The sequence below is a fragment of the Onthophagus taurus genome, chromosome 8, assembly GCF_036711975.1.
Source record: "Onthophagus taurus isolate NC chromosome 8, IU_Otau_3.0, whole genome shotgun sequence".
In the NCBI taxonomy this organism is placed as follows: Eukaryota; Metazoa; Arthropoda; class Insecta; order Coleoptera; family Scarabaeidae; genus Onthophagus; species Onthophagus taurus.
In genome coordinates this window covers 15,670,744-15,684,707 of record NC_091973.1, presented here as the reverse complement: position 1 = coordinate 15,684,707, position 13,964 = coordinate 15,670,744, and the positions used below count along the sequence as shown (strand labels likewise).

Genomic DNA, 13,964 nt, shown 5'->3' with positions numbered 1-13,964 from the left:
AAATAAAGTCCGAGTGAAATGGTTGGGAATGGATAGCTCTCATAATTCTTGGATTGCAAAAAAGGATGTATTATAATTTTTACACTAAGAAAATAAAAAACTTTTTTTTAATTTCGTTGATTTTATTTCAAGTAACCTTTTTAACAACCTACTTTCTACTTTATATACAAGTTTTGTGATACAAGCAAGTATTTTTTTTTTTTTACAAATTAACTGATCGCAATTTAACTAGCCATACATGTTTACGTTTAACAACTCCAATAAGTTGTCCAAAAGATCTTCCCTGCGTAGATCTTCAATAAGATAGTTTCCCCAAGCTAACGTATGACATCCATCCTCCATCACGTAACGTTTATCGTCATGTGCAGAGAGCGCCACTTTATTCTTTAGTTCTGTATACATCGTGTGATAGGAGGAGCGAAAGACATACATCTTTTTTCGCACAGAACCTCCATCTTCGATAATCCGTTTATATTCTGAAACACTTAAGTTTTTATCGATAACATACTTTTTCACACCCTTGGCACGCTTGACAACTCCTTCCAAAGTGTTAATACAATAAGCTTTAGCTCCTGTACCATAAAACGATGTTAATATCGTATTTGGGTACTCATCTTTCATTTTTCCAACTATCGGCGGCCCTGGAGGAATATTATGTCTGTTGTTTAACTTGTAATTAGAGGTATCGAACATCTCTATATTTTCTTTGATATCCTGGTATACATTCTCAGTAAATATTTCGAGAATTAACGAATCCGTATCTGTATATAACAATAATACGTTTTCACCATATTTCTCTTTTAAAAAATTATAAAAAAAGTTATAAATGACCGCTTTCGACAATTCCAGTACGCTAAACCCTACATACAGAGGTTTGTTATATTTGACCTCCACCTTCTGCATTTCAATGGCTGCCAAATTATGGCAGAAAATTTTCGATGACTTGAAAGTCGGCTTTGCGATAAGAGCTTCTGCACCGGGTCTCCTGTAACGATTCTCCCAATGTGACACTAATCGTATATCGACTCTATTTTCAACATTTTCCATCGTTTTCCCATACACGATATTATTCATTTGTTTATAATGATTTTTCCCAAATTCATTCGTAGCATTCATTCGTTTCTCAGAGTTAAAATCGATATATGGTTTCATCCACGGCGATTGTTGAAATTGCAATGCACGGTGTATTTTGGTTAGCTTAAGACCTTTTTTCACACATTCACGTAGGTTTACATAGTGAATTATGTATTTCGATTTATTTTGTAAGTTCGCAATCAACTTAGGATGCTTCGATCCGGGAGCGATTATGTTTTCGGGACAAAACGGTAGATCATCATGCTGGTTGTGTAACCTTTCGGGATACTCCAAATCCACTTCAAAGACATAACCAAGGTGTTCATCATCTAAACACTCCACATCTATATCTGCTATTTCTTGGTTCGACAACCATCGAAAACCGCCTGTTGGTAATTTACAACTCATTGCATACCCATACAAATTGGTAGCGTCCAAGTATAGAATATATGATGATGGTTTTTCCGGGTTAAAATCGTCAAGGAACTTGTTGTTTGCTATTGCAGATCGTTTTACACACATACAGAGACCGCCTCTAATTCCTTTCTTAAAAAAGTGTAACATGTCAATGTCTGATAACAATTCTAATTTTACACCTGTCATTTTTAACAGAGCATCCCACCCAAACCCGGGCGCAGTATAATAATGGCAAGGATCCAGATTGTAATTCTCCAAAGATATTGTCCTGAAATTTTCAAAGACGTCAGTCAACATTAACACATCTGACGTCAAATACAGGTCACTGTATTCTCCCAACGTTGTACACTTAAATTTATTCCATACAGTCTGTGCTCTAGAGTATTGTTCCTTTGAAATATTACTTGAACTCAATATGTCGTAAAACTGTGTATGATCAGGCAATTTACTATACTCCAACTTTTCAAACGAATCTACGAACGAATATGGAAATACACCTTTCTGGCGCATCAATCTAAATTCTTCAGAGTCTTTGAATTTTTTTTTCACTTCCACACAATCCTTATCATCCAAATATGAAACCAACTTTTCCAAAGAACTCGCCATAAATCTAAACGAGTCGACGAATCTTATTTTCATAAACACTTTGCGTTTCTTTCCCTTGTTATCGGTTGTTTCTCCGACAACTATTTTTTTGGAAAAAGAAATATATTTTTCTTTGTTTTGTGCTATCACCTCTACTTCCTCCTTGTTTAGGGCAATACTTTTCACAAACATGTGGGCATCGTAATTCGACAGGTTGTGGAAAAACACAGGGATAAACATCGGTAATTTATAATTTATATTGCAGACGGAATGCGCAGGACCCCTATACAATCCTGTCAAGTGATCGTGATCACACACTTTCTCTTCTTTGTTTATTGGTTTATCACAAATGTGACATACGGAACTCAGTTCATGTACAAATTGGTCCAGACAGCTTAGCGGTATCATATCCTTTGTTTGCCTCAAATGTTGTTTATAGATCTCTATTACATCCTTCTCCAATCTTATAATAAATTCCAGAGCAGCGTTTCGCCCTCGGTATATTCGGAATTTCGATAAGTTATCATCGTAAGCACACTTAATGTAGTACGCAAACGCGTATGGTTCGTGTTCAAAACATCGGGCCGTATATGGTTTATTATCATCGTAAACTTTTCCTTCTTCGGGCGTTAAGGGTTTCAGAATCGCCTCGAAATCGGCGTACACCACAAACGGAACTTTCATTTTTTTTTCAAATCCTTCGAATTGTAAAACATTTTCCTTTTCTAGATGTCCGAACTTATTCACTTTTATTTGTTCGCTTGGTACTGTTGCTTTCACTTTTTTACAGTCATCCATCTGATGTCGTACCAACTTGTCTTCAGTTGAAAAGTATTGCAAACAACCCTCACAAATATATCTTTGATGTTCATGAGTCGATGATTGTGTATTTATCAGTCGAGATAAGTTTTTTATCCAACAATAGTGGTTATTCCCGAAATTGTCGCTGACTACTAATAAGTTTACATGACGCTCCCGTTTCTGTTTACATATACATACAGTTACAATATCATCTACCATTTTCTCTCCATTATACCAAGAATTTATACCATAGACGTTAATTGAAATGTTATTTTCTTCCTCAAATTTTGGTATGTCTCTGATGGGTACTGGGAATGTTACGCAGTCAAACTTTAATTCTGTTTCCCTATAATCTGGGTATGATGATATTCTTTGCGGTAAACCTGTGGGTTGGTACAGCGCGGATATCAGTGCCCAAGCAAAGCACTTATTATCGTTATTTTGCACGTTTATTACCGCTCTCTTCCCTTTTATGGATGTCGGTAAGTCGATGTAGCTCGATGCTCTTGTAGGATTAAACTTGTTACAGTTCACTTCAAGATATAATATTTCCAACAAGGTCCAACCTGCAGTATTAACGCCTTTAGTTTCGCATTTTACTACTTTTCTATTCTTATACTCTTACCTGAGTCCCGTTCTTGGAATTCCGACATTTTCACCATAATCTCGTCCATAAAGTCCTCGTATGTTTGGTACAAGTCTACGGCTACTGTTATAATTTTATTTTTTGTGTTGAATGATTTGATTTCCACTTCTTCCTTCGTATTTATGAAATACAATCCAAAAATTTCCGTATTCACTTTTAAACTACCATTTACATTCCTCACGGACTGTATCAAACTGATAACTTTTTCTCTAATTCGGTTACTGAATTCCTTCATGTCTACGTACTTCCGTTCATGATCGCTCACTCTAAAACTACATATTTTATCTCCAAATATCGAATCTATTTTTTCTACACCATCATCTATTATTACGAAGGCTTTCTGTTTATGTTTGTTGCTGCGCAGATGTGAGGAATAACATTGTCTGGTTACGTGTTCATCACATATTTCACACACTATAACATCTCCTTGTTGATCCTCTTCCACCTTTCGACGTTTCCCAATACATGCTGTGCGTTGATGTCTCACAAGATTATCTGGTCTAGTAAACTCTTTGTAACACACGTCGCAGGTCAACATGTTCACAACACTCTTACTTCAATACTGTTGAACACGATTTTCTATCTGCTATTTAAAGCATACCTCCTCCGAAGTGGGGTTTTCAATGAACTCACGTCGTGTAACCTTCATTTCAGGTCACGTACAAGGTCAATGTCATGGTCACAATTAAGGTTGACTTCAAGGTCTCCGTTGAGGTCAAAGTAAAGGTCATTGTTCAGGTCAAGGTTACTGATCAAGGTCATGGTCACTAAACGTGATCTTGACCTGAGGTGAGCTCAAAGTAAAGGTCATTGTTTAGGTCAAGGTTACTGGTCAACGACCCCCTTTGCAATAGCCGATTCTGGAACCTCCTCCCAGAACCTCAGGGCAAGGTCAAGGTCATGGTCACTCAACGTGACCTTGGCCTTGGCCTTGACCTGAGGTTCTGAGAGGAGGTTCTAGAATCGGCTTTTATCTACTACTAAAGTCCATCCCATCCATCCCATTTAACTCATTTTTTATTTTTAGATATGTAAAGATGGTATGTTGCTGTTTCTGTTTTTTCGATTTTTTGATTTCTATTTATAATTCTGAGGTCTCAAGTTATGTGTGAAAGCTCATTTTATGATTCTGTTGCTTAATACTACCCCAGTTGAACGAGGAACTCAAACCAAGGTATCGGTTTGAGTTCGCAACATACTGGGTTCCCTTGACTACCATTTCATTTCCTTCCCATACAAATTTCTTTCACAATCCCATGTTTCCAATTAGCACACCCATCCCCATCAAATTTATACCGTAAATGTATCCAATGTATACAATTTAAGAGTTTTATGAAAATATTTTAAATTTGAAATATTTATATCCAAAAAATGTTACCAACTTAACTCACGCAGTTAATCTTGAAATACAATGTCATGACATTACTAAAAATCGCCACAATATCGTAGATCTCGTCAATCAGAAAGTTTTAAGAAGATTTTTGTCATCCATAATGTTCATGCAAGAACGCATTTCGAAACCTCAAACGCGCATGATCCGCTCGGGGGCGTGCGCCCTCGAACGTTCTCCTTCACCTTGATTATTATCGATGCATTATCGGCATTGATCGGCATTATCGATAAAACGTTCGCGCGCAAGTCGAATTTCAATTGTAAAAAGTTAGTAGTGAGTGATAATACATATATGCGTAAGACAATTTTATCTCTTTTATTTCGTATTTCTTAACAAAATTGAAATCAGCACCTCTTCTTAATTACCCAGCTTATTGCTGTGCGTACACATAATAAAGAAAGGAAAGCTAAAGGAAAGAAATTCATACTGTAACAACTGAAGAGATGAAGTCGTTTGTTATAGATAATTTAACGGGCTTAAATCCATTTTAGACGTAAGTTTTGAACGATTATATGACATAACCTCAACTTAACAACCAGAAAGTTTTTCACGTGTTTTATATATGGATAAATATTTTAATGTATTTTTAGAAAATGTTGTATAGTAGTTTAATTATTTTTCATACTACAGGTGACTCCTAAAGATGATTTGATTGAAAAATCGAAACCGGTCGAGTTGAAAAAAAAAAAACAAAAAAAATCCTCTTTAAAGTACGCAAACCGAGTTTTATTTAAAAGACGAAGAATAGAAAGAAAAAACAATAAAATTTATATTTTTTAATAAATGGAATGACTGCCGACCAGAAAGCAAACATAATCTTGAAGGTTCTTGAGTTTGTACATGACTCAGGTGTTATTGTTACGCCCATCACTTTTGATGGGACTTGAACAAATAGACGAAGATCATATACGTCCTTATTTTCAACATCCCGTATCAGAAGACCAAGTAAATATATCTTGACGCTTGTCATATGTTAAAGCTTGTGCGGAATTGTTTAGCAAGCAAACAAATTTTAATTAATGAGAATGGAGAAGAAATCAAATGGAAGTGTATTGAAGCTTTAGATAAGGTGCAATTTGAAGAAGGCTTATGTGTAGGTACTAAGATATCTCAAAGGTATGTGGATTGGGTACGAGAAAAAAAGAAAGTGAAGCTTGCTGCTCAAATTATTTTGCACTTAATTATTTACAAAATAACACAGACCTAACTGAATTTAGAAATTGTAATGCAACCGCTTAGTTTTGTGCAATTTCTAATAATTTATGTGATGTAGCACATATGTATTTAAAGATTTTTAGACTTTGCCTATAAATATATTATTAATTTAAAAATCGAAAATACAGCCACACTTTAGGTTAATTAGTATGTATCGATAGTTTAAGATTAATGTACAACAAATATGTTCAAGAAACTTATAAACTAGAGAAAGAAACTATTTTAACTTATAAATTATCACAAGACTATATAGAGATTTTTTAGTGCAATTAGGCGACGCGACGTGGTAGGTATTGTAACAATCGTACTGCAATACAATTTGAAAAAGCGTACAAAAAACTATTAGTACATACCCACATTAAAGGAGCAGAATCTGCAAATGCAATTGCATTAGGTCGTAATAATATTTTAAATTGTTCATCTATACTCAAAAATAAAACTGATGAAATTGAATCACTGGACATTATAAACGTTCCCAACGTAGACAATATGCATTTAACTATAATTCAATTTGATATTGTAGCATACATAGCAGGTTTTATTGTTAAAAAACTAAAAAGTAATATTATATGTATTATTATATACGTATATTACTTATTATACGTAAGCATACAATCCATTTTTTTTTTCATTTCCGTTTCCCTCGCTTAACTTGAAGCAACTGCGTTGCCTTTATTTTTACGTATCATTAAGTCGGAATTAGAAACATTAATAAAGAAACGTGGCATTGTTAAGGGCAAGCTCACTAATTTTTCAAAATTTATTACTAAGCCGAAATTAGATGATACGTGATGATTAGTCGATCGTGCACTTAATTTTATTTGTGATTTCGAAATTATTCAGGAGAAGATAGATTTAATATGAATCATGGCTGGAATTTCACGATATTTTCGAGTCATTGATTCATAATAATCACGCAATAAATGACGTTCAAAAATACTATTATTTGATATCAGCCTTAACGAGTGAAGCTCGACAAGTAATTGCGGGTTTAGAAATTACCAATTCAAACTATGAAGTTGCGTGGCATTCAGGCACTTTTTAATATTGAAAGAATTATTTTCGTCAACTCGAATGTAATACGCACTTTAATTGGTAACATTCGCAAACATTTACGCGCATTAAATAGATTAAAGGAACCCACCGATAAGTGGAACACATTAATTATATATTTAGTTTCCACTAAATTAGATTTTCAATCAAACCGTGAATGGGAACATAAAAAAATACAGATTGATTTATTGGATTGCTTAAAACGTAGATTTTAATTTAGACGCTGATTTATTAGAATGAGTTGAAGATAAAGCGCCGTCTAAATCGTTAAGCCGGATCCAGACCAACCGCGCCGCTCCACGCCGCGCTGTTTAAAGCAGCGCAGCTCGGCACGACGCCTGCGATTTGGACGACAAGCCGCGCAAGTTTGAGCAAGAACGCGCTGTTTTGTGCACGATCGAACACGATCCGTTGAGCGTCGGTACATCAAAGGAAAACGATTCCTAACCTAAAAGCCACATACATACATTTTAATATTGGTAGTCCCAAAAATGAGTGCAACTGAGTGGTCACACGAAAATATTGAAAAACTTGTAAATTTATACCGGCAAAAACCCGAATTATGGAATCCAAAAAACAATAATTATCACATCAAAAATAAAAAGCACGATGCTTGGGTTCAAATTTCTTCAGATATGGGTTGCGATGTAGTTGATGTTAAATCAAAAATTACATCTTTATTATCGTCATATAGAAGAGAAAGAAGTAAAATGAAAAAAATGATGGGCACGGGAAAAGGTAAATAATCACACATTTTTTACCTAATTAAAATTAAAATAGTAAACTTTTAGGACGACAGGACATTTATGTTAGCAATTGGTTTGCACTCAGGTTTTTCGATTTTTTGGCAAAAAAGGACAATCCTAAAGACAACGTTAACACACAATACGAAAGTATAAAAAGTATTTATATTATTGTTTTTTATTTTGTATGTATACTACCACTAGTAATTAGTTAACAACTACCTACAAAGTTTACAAAAAATCAAGTCATTGATGTTTAGGCACAATCATCCTGCCAAGGTAAATGTCCATTTGTTTGGAAATAGTCAGCAAATTCTTCTCGTATTGCTTGAGCATTCGTCGTACTTTTTCTTGGTACTTTTTTTTAAATTGCACATTGATGTTTGGTTTATATTACCTCTTCGCCATGATCCTTTCACTACTGTGCCGTCATCTAGCTCAGAATCAAAAGTTCCCGTAGGCGCATACATATTTCTAGAATTTTTACTTTTCTTTAGAAAATTATGTAAGTAAACTGTGGTTAACACTACGTCTCTGGCTTTATGGGGTTCAAGGAGCATGGGTTTTCTCAGCACCCTAAACACAGAGGTAAGAATACCAAATGCATTTTCTACTACACGCCGTGCTCTTGATAAGCGGTAGTTGAATATTCTTTCTTTTGACCCTTTATCGTAGACTCCAGAATAAGGTTTCATTACATTTTCATGCAGTGCAAATGCTTCATCACCTAGAATAACATAGGGTACATGTTTTTCTTGTCCAGGAAGTGCTTTTGCTTTCGGAAGACATAGGCTTTTTTTTTCTATTTTTTTCCATAATACACTATTCTTAAATATTCCCCCATCAGATATACGACCTTGCGAACCAACATCAGCAAAGAGAAAATTATAATTTGCATCCACAAGAGCAAAGAGGACAATGCTAAAGAATGATTTATAATTGTAATATTCGCTGCCACTATTTATGGGTGCCTGTAACATAACATGTTTCCCATCCATAGAGGCCAAGCAATGAGGATAATTCCATTGTTTTTCGAACTCTTGAGCACTTGGAAGCCATCCTTCTATTGTAGTGGACATCTGTAAATAATCATTTTCTCAATATTCAGGATTTAATATAATTATTATTTTTTATTGTCAGACTTCCGAAGAAAAAGATGATGAACAGCAAGCTGTAGAAGACTATAGTCAAGCTACTAATGAAGAACAAATAGATACACCGGAATCAAGGGTTTTTGTTTCTCCCAAAATTAAAAGACGAAAAAAAGTGGAAAGAGAAGATCCTAGATTGGCTCGCGCAGACGAAATTCTAGATAGTGCTGTGAGTGGACCAGGAACCCGTGATGTATGTTCGGTATATGGAGAGCATGTTGGTAACAAGCCAAGAAAATTCAGCGAACCACGCAAGGCCATCCTTATGAATAAAATTAATAACTTGATTTTTGAAGCTGAAATGGAAATATATAATTCTCAGCAGGGATTTGGCAGTGGCAACATTTATAACAACATTCATAATAATAACCATGACAATGAGTACTCATCAAGTACTTCCAAAAAATCAAGGAACATACTTTCATTTTTTCAATGGTCGATGGTAATGTGTGTAACTCCGTCAGACATACTTTATCTACCATGAAGTGTTATATTTGTGGTGCTACCACAAAAGATTTCAATAAATTACGCGGAAAACCCCTGTAAAGAAAGAAACCTTAGAGTTCAGATTATCTATTCTCCATGCGAGAATTCGTCTGTTTGAACATATTTTACATGTGTTATATAAAATTCCCATAGGAAAGTGGCAAACGAGAGGGTCTAAAGAAGAAGCCGATATTGTAGCAGATAGAAAAAATGAAATAAAGAATTTATTTAAAACCGAAATGGGATTACTGGTGGACATTCCTAAGCCCAGTTTTGGTAATACCAATGATAGGAACACAAGCAGAAGATTTTTTGACAATCCTAAACTTGCTGCTAAAATTACTGGAGTGAATGAAAACTTAATATTTCGAAATATTTCAAGATAATTTTAGAAACCTTATCCTGTGGAAAAAAGATTAACATTAAAAAGTTTGGCACTTACACCTTGGAAACTGCCGAAACATATATATATTTATATCCATGGTCCCCAACCGTTCATAAAATTTTGTTGCATGGACCTGACATTATTCAAAATGCTTTGTTGCTCATAGGACAATTGTCAGAAGAGGCAGTGGAATGCAGAAACAAACCTTTTCGCAATTTCAGGGATAGATTTCCGCGGAAATGTTCAAGAGAAAAATGTAACGAAGATGTTTTAAATAGATTACTTTTGACGTCAGATCCGCTGCTCTCTTCGATAAGACCAATGGGAAAAAGACTTTCCAAACCTCTGCAAAAAGAAACAATTCAAATGTTGCTTCCTGAAGAATCAATTGACGAAGAAGAAGATTGCGAAGAAGATGAAGATGAATCCGAAAAAGAAGATGAAGAGGAAGATGAATAAATTTTTTTTCGACTGTATCTATTTTTTTAAGCAAGTATGCATATTATTGTTTGTGTGAATTGTCATTTTTACCCTAAAATAAAATTTAACACCATTGGTTATTTTACCAAGAATTTCTGTTTAAAATTGTTAAAGTGGTTCCTATGCTTAAATACATATTTCTGGGAAATTTCGTTTAAATAGGTATTCTAGTTATTGTTTGTATTTTTCGTCTATACCTGCAATATAATTTAAAAAAGTTAGGATGTAAAAAAATAATAATAACCTATTTTATCGAAATTCTTTACAAATATGCTTGGGATTTCGTATCCCTGCTGTTCGTGTAACGTAAACGAACTGAAACGTTCGTGACCTTGCGCACCCCCAATTTGTCTCCCGCGCACCTTTAAATAGGATGCGCATGCGAGAGGAACAGCAATTAGTAACGAAACCGCCGAACATTGTGTTTTCGAAAAACGTTATATTTTCAAACCGCGTGTTCTGTAACCGTTTATTATCACTAATAAACCAGGTAAAACAATTTCATTTCCTTTATTCTCGAAACTATCTGAACCACGCCTCATAATAACTGTCCCGGCACTTTGCTGCGTGCACATTTTTGGTCCTTCGAGCCGGATCATCTGGATATTTCCGGACTTATTTTGAGTTTCCCATCGGTTTTCGTGGAGCTTCTTCCGGCCAGCATGCGTTTGGGCCCTTTGGCGACACCTCCGTGTTGGAATCGGGTGATCCGGGCATACGACTTCACTCCACCCCCTTTTTGGTTTTCACGCGTGTCCACGCCATTTTTCTCTTGATTTTTTGTGCATCCATTCTTCATCCATTTTTACGGTTCTATTTCATTTTTTCTCTTCTCTTATTACGCAAGAATTTAATTCATTTTCATTTTGTTTTCTTTTCCTTATTACGAAAGAAAGAATTCATTTTATTTTATTTTCACAATTTTCGTTTAAGTTCTCCCATTCACCATTTTTTGTGCGTCCATTCAGGTTGACAGCGCCTCGTCGTTCGCCATCTGTTGGATCGGAAAAAATCGGAAAATTCTATTTTTAGTAGTTTATCTTTATTTACTTCTAATTTTACCGCATAATCATCAAATTTTCATCTCACCTTTTGATTATTCTCATAAAACGTATTTAAATCGACTTTCATTTAATTATTGTCATAATGTCTGAACAAAAGTTAACGAAAGCAATTCTACGACGCAACGCGACTCTCAATCGCCTAACGGAATCAATGACTTACGGTCAAAATATCGGAGATGATCCTATAAAAAAAACTATCTTTGTAGCAAGAGCAAAGGATGCTGACGATCATTACTCATCTTTTCAAACCATACACAATCAAATTATGGGGTTGATTGACGATAAAAGCACTAGCTTGTGCGCTCCAAGGAGATGATACCGCATCTCCACCCACATCACATCTTCTCGCGATCCCTAAATTAACTAAATTATCAATTCCAATCTTCGATGGTTACTATAAAAATTGGCCAACATTCTACGATTTATTTCGCACGATGGTGCACGAAAACCCATCAATTTCCAATGTGGCTAAATATCAATATTTATTAACTTCACTTAAAGGAGACGCATTCAGTCTAATAAAAAGCTTACCTGTCACTGACGATAATTATCCCATCGCGTATAGTACATTGACGGGAAGATATCAGAATAAGAGATATCTCGCTACAATTTATTTCAATGAGATCATCCATTTGAAATCCGAGACAGATGAGTCTGTAAAATCATTCCATTATATAATCGATACATTTAAGGAGAACGTTGAAGGATTTCGTGCCTTAGGCTTTCCAGTTGATTCATGGGATTTTCTTCTTTTTAATATCTTACTACAAAAATTAACTACAACCACAAAAACCCAATTTGAAGAACATCACACTTCAGTTGACATTCCTACATATGTTAAATTGATTAAATTTTTAGAGGGTCGAGCAAAAGCTTTGGAGACCGTTCAACTCACTTCTGTAGCTAAGACAATTAGCTTCAAAATTGAATCTACTTCCTTCTCCAAAAAATGTTTATTATGTCCTGAAATTCATCAGATTTACAGATGTCCCAATTTTAAATCTAAGTCAACTTCAGAACGTTTAGAAGTTGCCCGAGTAAATAATTTATGTCGAAATTGTCTAAGCTCCAGTCATTCAACATCAAAATGTCAATTCTCACATCGCTGTTTCACATGTCGACAGCATCATCACACATTACTTCATTTTAATTCACCTGTAAACAACTCAGTTCATGTAGGAACTACTTCGTGCAGGAAAGAACGCTCTATAAATCAAAATACAACTGCTAATGTTTTATTACCCACCGTTTTTCTTAAAATCAAAGATATCTTCGGGAGATGTCATCTAGTTCGTGCTCTTATCGATTCTGGAAGCATGTCCAATTTCATAACTGACAAACTATCAAAACGTTTATGTTTACCCAGAGATCATGGTTCATCAATTACTATTCAAGGTCTTAACAGTATGAAGTCAATCTGTAACAGAGGTACCGTCAATTGTTCTGTCCAACCTTGTGAAGATTTGACACCCTCCTTTGAATTTAAGGCCGTTATAACTCCAAACATTTGTTCCAATCAACCATCATTAAAATTAATAATTGATTCTTATCCTTGTTATATAAGTTGCCTATGCAATACCACGCCAATACGATGACTCGCGAAAAGACGCGGTCACCATTCTTCTAGCGTCTACGAAGTAGCGAACAGCCATTTTGTTGTAACGTTGTTAATCAATAAATTAATAGTTCACAATACAAAAGTAGTATTATTACATGGCGCAGTCAGTAATGAAAAGGGAAATCTGAATAAAAGAAGAAAAAATGGAATCGTTAAAACAACCGAAAAGTATGTCGATGACGGGGGACCTTGGACAAAACTGGAAGAAGTTTAGAAAAGCAATGGACGTTTATATAAACGCAAGTGGTTGTAGTACCAAAGATAAAAAGGTTCAAGCATCGGTGTGGATTCATTGTATGGGTGAAGAAGCCGCAGGTATTTTAGAAACTTTAGATTTAAATGAAACAGATGAACAAGATCCGGAGGTAATAAAAACGAAATTAGATGAATATTTTATTCCGAAAACTAATATTAGTGTAGAAAGGCACAAATTCAATACGCGAATTCAGATGGAAGGAGAAACATTTGATGGTTTCTTATCAGAATTGAGAAAAATTGCAACCAACTGTGATTTCGGGACATTAAGAGAAGAGCTGATAAAAGATAGAATAGTCTGTGCAACCAGAGACAAGAGGGTAAAAGATCGACTTCTCCGGGAATCAAACTTAACCTTAAAAAGAGCCACTGAAATTTGCCAGGCAGCCGAGCAAACTAGTGCTAGCATCAACGAAGCGGTGACCTCAGGACCATGCAAATGGAGTGACCGACAAGAAGGGAAGACAGAAGATATGAAAAAATTGAGAATCTGTAATCGATGTGGAAAGAATTGGCACCAAAATTTTCGTGAGTGTCCTGCATTAAATAAAACCGGCTTTAAATGTTCTCGGAAAGGTCATTTTAGTTTTGTTTGTAA

The 13,964-nt window shown here is 35.1% G+C and overlaps 1 protein-coding gene across 1 annotated transcript; it reads right to left on the bottom strand.

Moving 5' to 3' along the window:
- Nucleotides 1-228: 228 nt before the first annotated feature.
- On the bottom strand, nt 229-4,490 carry LOC139431265 (uncharacterized). Its single transcript, XM_071198909.1, has 2 exons — nt 3,503-4,490; nt 229-3,443 (listed from the first exon to the last, which is right to left on the bottom strand). Exons 1-2 carry the CDS (start codon nt 4,059-4,061, stop codon nt 229-231), a joined length of 3,774 nt encoding a protein of 1,257 aa, XP_071055010.1. The 5' UTR covers nt 4,062-4,490.
- Nucleotides 4,491-13,964: the final 9,474 nt, after the last annotated feature.